The sequence below is a fragment of the Lytechinus variegatus genome, chromosome 5, assembly GCF_018143015.1.
Source record: "Lytechinus variegatus isolate NC3 chromosome 5, Lvar_3.0, whole genome shotgun sequence".
Lineage (NCBI taxonomy): Eukaryota > Metazoa > Echinodermata > Echinoidea > Temnopleuroida > Toxopneustidae > Lytechinus > Lytechinus variegatus.
The window spans coordinates 48197703-48207426 of record NC_054744.1 but is presented as its reverse complement, the minus strand read 5'-3'; the positions used below and the strand labels follow the sequence as shown (position 1 = coordinate 48207426).

At 38.3% G+C, this 9724-nt stretch overlaps 1 protein-coding gene across 1 annotated transcript; it reads right to left on the bottom strand.

Moving 5' to 3' along the window:
• Positions 1 to 266: 266 nt before the first annotated feature.
• Positions 267 to 7557, bottom strand: LOC121415496. The gene is made up of 7 exons (XM_041608696.1): positions 7374 to 7557; positions 6413 to 6805; positions 5826 to 5990; positions 5134 to 5355; positions 4534 to 4785; positions 2836 to 2943; positions 267 to 1194 (listed from the first exon to the last, which is right to left on the bottom strand). Exons 1-7 carry the CDS (start codon positions 7555 to 7557, stop codon positions 1079 to 1081), a joined length of 1440 nt encoding a protein of 479 aa, XP_041464630.1. The 3' UTR covers positions 267 to 1078.
• Positions 7558 to 9724: the final 2167 nt, after the last annotated feature.

Genomic DNA, 9724 nt, shown 5'->3' with positions numbered 1-9724 from the left:
ATGTTTAATTTTGTATAGGTTTTAATGGGGATAGCCCCCAGTTTTACATGCAATATCAGTAGGCCTAATCAAATATTGCTTGCTCTGTATAATAAAGGCTCCCCTGAACAGATTTTATAGTTGTACGATATCATTTGGGGTGGGTCCAGTATAGAAGGGGGGGTTCAACCACATGGCTGTTCGAATCAAAGAGAGAAAAAAAAGCAGATAGCGGGAAGTCCTCTATAAAGACTAATAAATAAATGATAATCATGATAATAACTTTTATTCACACATGCAGGCTAACCACTGGGAATGTTCATCAAGATTTGTGTCCGACAAGGTGTAAGATCTGACAGCTCTCCTTAATGTTGATTGGCTAAGAAGCAGTGTTACTATGGTAACTGATAAACTGTCTGACAACTCCTTTCATGAAATTCTCTCCAGCTGTCATCTTTTCTTCCAGCTGGCCCTGCATGACATCATTATACCCGTTCTCCATTTTCATACGTTGATCAAGCGTCTGACAAAAAAGACAGAAGGTCCTATGACTCAGCCGGGGATTGAACCCACGACCTGCCGGGTCACGAGGCGGGCCTTTTATCAAATGAGCCACCATGCATAATTTATATTGAAATTAAATCTTGGTACCATGCACTCTACACACATGCAAGTTATGCATATTCATATTGTGGTCCGGAACTCTTGTGGGGGAAAAACAATTTCGCCCCCCCCCCCCCCATCATACCATGCACTGGGTGTCATGCCACTGGAACATATCTGAATGGCACTGGTGGCTCAGTGGTACAGCGCCCGCCCGTTATTCGAATCCCAATTGAGTCATAAAACTTAGAATTTCAGGTATAGTTACTAGAGTAATAAGCTTGATGAAGGGGGGCGGGGGCTGACGATTGAAGTGTAACCATGGGTATTTCTTTTAATCATTTTTCATACTTTAATTAATGTAGGATATTCTTCTATTTGCGCTAAATTGTTTGCTTCTAGTGTCTTCATGGTCTTGTCTAAAACAAAATTTGTGAAAATGGTGAAAAGAGGCCCAGTCTTCTTTCTTCCCATTGATTGTAGATCAGCTATGATACTACTTCTTACACACATTGCAGCTCTTTGGGCAAACCGAAAACATGTACTCAATCTTCGTTCTGCAGAAGCCTTTCTCCGATAGGACACCACAGAGACGATGGTAGTCATGGCAACCTAGGAGAACAAAATTGTTTCATAAGGAAGATTTTGAAAGGAAGGTAATTATCAATAGTAATGTATATATTGAAAAAAGGCCTGCTACGTGGCATCCAAATTTAAAGTGGCAATTTTATACGTGATTGTTTTCCTCAATGACTACGTCCATCTTTGGTGCCTACAAGACTTCTTTATCATCAAATCCTGAAATATGTACCGATTGACATCATAGTATTTACATAATACGGCAAACCAGAGGGTATGTTTTTTGTCAGATTTCAAGAAAGTACTTTGAAACATTTGATACAGTCTTAGGGGGTGTTGCAAGGAAATATTTGCAATCAATTGCAAATATTCTGTTGCAATTTTACCATTAATTGATCACTTTTATCTTTAGCAAATCAGATTACACTCCTTGTTTTTACGGAGCAGATTAGCAATCAATCGCAAATTTGCAATTAATTGAATGGCATATGCTTGATTTCGGGAACAAATTAGACTTGCAATTGATCGCAAGTTTCTTGCAACACCCCATTAGTAACTGTTTCATCAACCTACTACGTTTCTGATAATCTACACAAGGAGAAAAATCTGAAAATGGACATCATGCTGAAGCCATGCAGCAAATAAAATACAATTATTTGGAGAATATCTCGATTTTTTTTCGGACCATGAACAGAATATTTTGTTCGAATAAAATGTCACGAAAATCACTAACACGGGTTGCCATATCCCCATGCAAATGATAATTATTTAGTGATCTCGGGTAAGTTGTCAAGAAGTTTCTCGTGCTGTTTGATATTAACGAGAAATTTGGGAGATTGTAAATTAATGAGAGAATTTCACTGTTCTGCACGAGCAAAATGGCATTTAGCAAAATAACTGTTTCATAGAAGTTACGTCGCATATCTACACTGTGAAAAAAAGAGTAAATTTACGTTGGTCATTTTTTTGTTGGGTAATATATACGTTGGTTATTGTTTTGTTGGGCATTATGTGCCCAATACTTAGGCAAATTTTTACTCTGCCGCTGCCAAAATACAGATGTCCAATTGTTGGGCTAGTAATTGCCCTGCTGAGTGGTAAATGTTGCGAAACTTTACGATCACGAGTTGCGCTTGCAGCATGCTACACACGGTCGATAAGATATGGAGGAGCTTCTAGATGACTGGGGGCTGGGGAGCCTCGCTGAATCTTTCATAGATGAGTTGCTTAAACGTTTTTTTAATTTTTTTATTTTGGACTTTACGTTAAGCATAATTTGTAAGGAATTTGTCAGAATAGGCCTACATACATGACATATATCTGACGCTGTTTTGTTTTTGCTTCACTCACTTGAGATATGCACTTGCACGCAGCGTTATTGTGCATGCAAAGCACTTTCGGATAAGGTCTCCGGATCGACACGGACCAGGTACACGAAGTGAGTGTAGGCCTTGCCCAGATGTTGGGTTAATAACTTTATTAAAAAGTTGGGCAAATTAATGTCCCCCAAAATGTAGTTCAAAATATTACCCAACAGTTGGGCACATTAATGCCCCAACAACGTTGGGTAAAATATTGCCCAGTAGTTGGTAGGGTTGACTATCGGCCCAACGTTGGGCAAAATATTGGGTAAAATATTGCCCAATTTTTTCACAGTGTAAAGATACCTCTTACCTGGACATAATTGGCAGGTCTTAATGCAGTGTGATCTCTTGATGGGATTAATGTTGCACTCTTTGACCGATACCAGATCACCACATAATGATATCCTATCTGAGCAACCTAGAAACTCAAGAATATCGAGATTAGAAATTACAGCAATGAATCAATGAATAATTTCCAGTATTATTTGTACTTGCTATACTCTTATTTGTGCCTTTTTTTAATTGTGCATGATGACGATGATGATGATGATGATAATGATGATGATAATGATGATGCTGATGTTTCGAATCTTTCTGGTTTAAGATTACATGTTAACTCGATAATCAGGCTAATTAAAAAAAAATGATCAAGGTTGCCAAGGTGCCAACCAATCTAAATTGACTTCAAAACCCATCTCGAACACAAATCAACAAAAAGACGTTGTATTTGATAACTTTTCCATGTATGGACAATACTGGACTAAAATCAAACTTACAAAAATCAGAGACCAATGTATGATTCCTTTGTGTCAAAACATTAAGAACTCTCGAACATAATCATAATTTTAATGAAATTTTATTTTACATGTGGTCTCTGGATTTGATCATGATTGTTCGCGCGCTACGTTTCTTTGAAGATTAATGAAAACGCTTTCTTTTAAACTATAAAAGCATGCATTTTATAGGATGTGCAATTCAATGAGAAAAAAAATCATTTCATTAAAATGCCCCGGGACCAGGATCGTCTTCTAAAGATATTCATAATGATTATCATTTTTGAAGTTTGGCGTTACCTCTGCCTGAGAAATGAAAAGGAAACTCGCTGTGACCCAAAGAAATACGTACCTGCTCTCGAACTTCAGTGTGGTTTCACTCTACCCATTCGATCAGCTGAGTTTTTAATATACAAAGGAGGTTGTTCCATGGCCATACGCAGAGTTTTTTTTTGCTGGGGGGGGGGGGGGTTGGCGTAAACATTTTCGAAAAAGCTCAAAAGCATAGGAGAGCGACCGAGGTTGTCATTTTGGCGCTTTTGCATTTTGTAAAGTGAAATAGAAGGATTTTGTGCATACTTTGGGTGGATTTTGAAAAAAAAAATCAATATCTGTTTTCTCGACTTTAATGAGTTTTCGCTCCGCGATGTAAGGCAAGTTCAAGAATGCAGTAAACATAATTATCGACAATGCCCGTTAAATGACCAGCTGGATGGTCTTTGTCGAAACTTGGTCAACCGGAACGCAATTTCGTCCGAAGAGTCTTAGCTGACGAAAAATGGCAAATATGACGTTCGTCTCTAAATACAGTCAAGGGCGAAACAGCTCTTTTGATTCACCAAGGTTTGACAAAGACTTCTTAGTTGTTCTTCATGAATGGCATGTGACCAGTGGCGGACCGTGACCCGGAGGAGACAAAGCATAGGAGGGGCACAGCATTGTTTACAGACAATTCAGTGCCCCCCCCCCTCTCAATGCTTTGTCTCCTCCGGGTCACGGTCCACCACTGCATATGATAATACAATTTCTATGTTCTTGATTCCGTCTAGCGCCGTGGAGTGAAAGCTCCAGACAGAACAAGTTCGTCAGGCGTGACACGGCTCAGGAAATGCGTTATGAAAAAATAACACATTGTCACCGTACAACATTAGTGCTCTATTACACTTGTGATTATGCAACTATATATATAGGTATTGGTGTTATGGATTAATTTTGATCTGTAAGTGCGTCCTTACCAGGTATCAATGATGACATATTTCTTGGGTTCCCCTCACTGACTGTGACTCTAGTCACTGATCCTTCATCAGTTACGATTGTACTCCGCGTCGACTCTGACGGCGTCGACATGGTGTGTCCCATTGATATCGACGATGTCGTGTTCGTTCTCGAAGGCGTTTCTAAAGTTGATAATACAGTATACTGGTCGACGCTTGGTGTCGAGGGTGAGGAGACACAGTCTCGCCGCACAGGCCAAGAAATCGTCTCACCTAATAGACATAAAAAACCAAAAACAAAGATGAAGTTTGTCCTATAATCCCTATAATTTTTATTTATAATTGGAATGAAGGCTAATAATGATGATGGTAAACCATTCTTTCTATTTTTGAAAGGTGATTTTTAGTATAATCTATATATATGCAGTAGGGAAAATGAATAATCTTAAAGAAGTATACGTATTATACTGTCGGCTGTTTCAAAACTCTCTATTTTACAACTTACTTCTCATTCTTCGTCATATTTTTCTCAAGCTCACTAGAATGCTTCAAAGATTTTCTTCATGCAAAAGGGGTCTTATACTCGAGCCTTTATTCTCATTACAAAACAACAATAATTACTTTGATTTCTGCATCGATCCAGGAGTTGGTTGCCACATGGAAATATCTCCATCAGGATATCATAGAGTTGACGGTCATAGCCATAGAGGGCTTCACGGGTACTGATGTTATTGTGGAGGTCGTCATCGGTATCTTGATGGACGTTGACGTTGAAGAATGACTGCGCACCCTCGGCCAAGTACTCATTGATGTTGGTTCCACCCATATGATTAGACCAAAGCCCTATTAAGGTGTTAATAAACTTGAGTAAATCATTGTGAAATGTATACATGAAAGGGGAATGATAACACGCCATTGATCGCCTGTCATATATATTTCTGGAGCAAACCCTAAAATGGCACCCTTTCTAACGTATACGGTACCAGCTTTTTAGTTGTCCATGCACTTATCATTAAAAATTCGAGTACCTATTCTCGATTTTCTCCTCATTTTTTGTGTGTGTTTCCCCTGACCACACCAGGGAACGTGCCCCCTTACCTCTGTATAGATACACCACGGTCCAAAGAATATCAGCATGGATTCAATTTGGTGCCGGTGTTGGGTTGTGTTAACGTGTTGTCACTTTGATTTTTGAGTAGTGTCAATGAGGTGCCGATGTGGTGTCATATTGTGGAGTATTCGTGTGTCAGTGTGTCGTATCGCTAACACTGTGTCAGCACAACTTCAGTTGTATTGCTATACATGTACAATACCTGAGCGAAATGCATCAAGAAATGCGTTTTTTAGCCTATCCTTAAAGCTTGTATCGATGAAGTCGATAGCGACAAGGTGGATGGCGTGGACGAACTCGTGTACGATGATGTCTTCCTCAGACCATCGATCGATTGATTCATCAGCGCAGATGAGGTTTTCTTCAGCTAGACGGTGCAGAGGGAGATCAAACAAAATGTCTTTTAAACAATATTGGCAATCATTATTCAGTCCTTAATAAGTTAATCTATGCACTTCCTTGCAAATGAATATTTTGGTTTACATTTTTTAATTGCATTTGTTTCTGTTCAATTACATTATATTCCTCGATATTTCTACACAGGGCGCGTAGGAAAATGTTGCAATTTTGGAAAAGCTGTTAAAATTAAATGTCGAAAAGACATATTTTTTTAAACACTAATATTGATGTTCTGAAGTCAACATTGCCTCCAATTAATATGCCTTTAGGTCCTACTATGAAGGTTCAGTTTGAAAGAGATAAAGGGGAAGGGAGATTATTATAATAGTCAAACATCATTACTTCACAAGATAAAAAAAAAAAAGAAATGAAGAGAATAATATAATTCACCTGTCACCGTTACCGGATTTTCAGGTGTTCCTCCGAGACTGCGCGTACGTTCGTTCCAAGAATCATCCAGATATCTATATTCAGGTATCTCATTAGTTAATTCATTAATACCAAGAACGGATACCCGTGCTCCTCCGTTGTGAAGAGCCTCGCGGATATCCGCTCTATCCATCATCAGAAACCGAACAGTGTAGCAGGCTCTTTCAAGCGCGGTATAGGATACCTGCCTGGATGAGATGATGGGTATCCGGTTAGCATGTGTGTATTTCTCATAGAACGGATCCAAATTGTATTTTTCTCGAATAAATCGAGGAATTGCTGAAACGGTCTCGCAACTAGAATGGCCCGTGTTGGGTCGACAATTCGTTGACCTGGTTCGTCGGTGGACGTGTCCTGTCAATAAATGAATAAAATTGATGAATGAATGGCGAAATTAGTGATTACATAATCACATACACAATAATTACAAAATAAACATTCCCAAAGGAGTATCAACAGCTACCCCTAATAAAATTGTACATAGATTCGTTCAGTGTGGTTTGAGTCATTTGAGTCATGATTACCACAGGGGAGCACTTAATAGAATTTATATTTTGAAAAAAATCACTTTTGATTCTGGTCAAGAGGAATAGATTTAATATTTGAAATGACAAGAGTTCGCGTCATCTTGAAACAGCATATCGAATTTGAAACAAATTATACAATGTTCAGAGATACACTCTAAAAACAAATCAGTCAAAAATGACTGGTTAATAGGGTCAGCTGGGAGCAACTGTTATTCCAGTCATATTTGACTATTTTCTAGTCATATTTTACTAGAACAGAGTTATTTCTGACAAGAATTTATGTCAGAAATGTAAATATCAGTGATTGCCATATCAGTTGCTCCCAGCTGACTACTGGTCTAGTCAATTTGACTGATTTGTTTTAAGAGTGTACTTCTTACAAAACAAAATCTTACCTTTTGTAATGAATTTATCGTTATCCAGGTTGTCATGTTCCCAACTTTTGATGAGCGATGAATCATCAGGTGTTGCTCCTACCAAAGCACCACTTCCACTAATGAACAGAATGTAGTAATTTAGACAAGGAAGAGTCAGAATAAAAAGAAATATTGAAATCGACACGGATCCTATCGCTGACATCTCTTCCTAGTAGTCCTTAAATTGACCCTTATCTCCTTTCACTTGCTATATGGAGTCATATTTTGATGATAACGAATGGATGATCGAAATATATTAAAAATAATCCGATACTCTGACTGATTACATGATTCTTCCGACAACAACAACGACGAAGACGACGACAACAACGGACGACGACAATGATGATGATGACGACGACGACGATTGTGTTATGACGTCATAATGAGGCGAATCATTTATGTTTCAAGACGTTACTCTGTTCCTATTTACCAACGTTGTAATTTTAAGCTTTGTTTTTCATTCAATATCAGTCCAAAGTTTTTATTCTGGTCGGGTGAAATCCAATAACACCATTTAACTATATAACCAAGTTTCACCGAATCAGTTCTCCTCATCGAATATTTTACCTCGGGTTTTAAAGGTTTGTGAAGTAATATAGGCCTATCATGGAAACAACAATTTATATATTCCATGAAAGGAATGCCCTTACCTTTTCAAAGACCGGAAATGCAAAAAGATTCAAGGTCAAGAATTTGAATGCTCTTTTTCTCAGTGACGCACAGTCATAACAAAAGATACTTCTTGCGGTTATTGTCATGCACTGTCTTGACAAATATATTATTTTATTACGTCAATCATAAAGTTCAAAGTCGTCTATCACAAAGTTGTTATCAGTTACAAACTTCTGTTATGCTGAAATCCCAAAGTTTGATTGTACGAGAAGGATTTCTTATAGAGAGCATGATATTGGAACTTTTAAGAGAGTCAAAGGCAGGAGTCGCAGAACCAAAGAAGTGGGAGAGGGGGCTTCAGCCAGTGGCATACCTAGGATTTTCCAAAGGGGGGGGGCCGGGGCAAATTCGTCCGCCGAAAAAATTGTGAAAAAATGCCTTCAAATGCAAATAAAGGACATGGCATTAAAAAAAATTACAAGCAAAAAAAAGTCTTCAACTGCAAATATAGGACATTTTGCACCAGAATAAAACTGACAAGCAAAAAAAGGGGGGTTTCAACCACAAGGGAGGCAGGGATACGTCTCTTGCATGTGTTGTGACTCGTCAGGGGGGCAGTCTGCCCCCTGCCCCCTTAGGTACGCTAATGGCTTTGGTCCTATTTTTTCTTTAAACATACAGATATAATAATCTTTATCTAAATGTTTGAACCAAATTACTCAGATAGTGGCATCATGGATGCCACTATCTGAGGAAAATCAGAATGATCAATCGAGTTATGTACGAATATAGACAGATATGCCAATGAGATGTCTACTTGCTAAAAGTCACGATTGCTATACGAGGACAATCCTTGTGAGTTTGCCAACCAATCTTCGTTTGTTATCAACACAAACTCAGTTAGGGATGTAAAGATCGAATTGAATTGGTAAATCTACATTTCAATGTCTTGAATCTTAGATCTTAGGCTGAAAAGTGGTAGAGCGTCCGCATCATGAACGGGAGGTCGTGGGTTCGATCCTCGGCCGAGTCACACCAAAGACTTATAAAAATGGAACCTTTTGCCTTCTTGCTGGGCGCTCAGCTTTTAGATTGGAGAAGGGTAATGATAACATTTTATATTAAGCAGGGCCAGCTGGAAGACCAGTTTTCTAACTGAAGTGACTACCCTGGGTAAATGAAAACGTTATTATTATATCAAGATTTTGAATTCAATACTTTTAGAGTCTACCAAGAGATGATTAATTGATGAAACAGCGCGTCGGCATATGCTGTGCAGGTGTTACATGAGGTTGAATATAATTTTAATAAAAAGTCATGTTCAAAAGAAACAACCATCAAAACTAAGCACCTCGAGTTCAAATGAACGCATCACATTATGATAAATACAATGGAGATGCAAACACAGATCTGTTCGTGGTTGTGTCTCCATGATAATATTCAGTGACAGCATAATTCGATTGTAAGTGTCTCTTGCGGCAAATAAAACATGATTGGCCTTATCGTTTCATTGATACTATTAAATACCAATAAAATGAAATGCATAACAACCTTGACCACAACAAATCATTCTGAATCAACGCATACGATATATAGAGCTTGAAAATGGGGTGATTTCACGGTTCAGAAGTTGAATTTTTAGAATTCTAGAAAAATTGGACCAGAAAACCCCAAACAAAACCAGAGACAGCTCAATCACGGTTTTTATTTTAGAT

Bases quoted from the DNA above. Each gene is read 5' to 3' on its own strand.
- LOC121415496 (XM_041608696.1), bottom strand. From the start codon at position 7,557: ATGTCAGCGATAGGATCCGTGTCGATTTCAATATTTCTTTTTATTCTG. The intron at 5,991-6,412 runs GTGAATTATATT...TGCACCGTCTAG, and splicing joins AAATCCGGTAACGGTGACAG to CTGAAGAAAACCTCATCTGC. The intron at 1,195-2,835 runs GTAAGAGGTATC...TTGTTCTCCTAG, and splicing joins GACCTGCCAATTATGTCCAG to GTTGCCATGACTACCATCGT.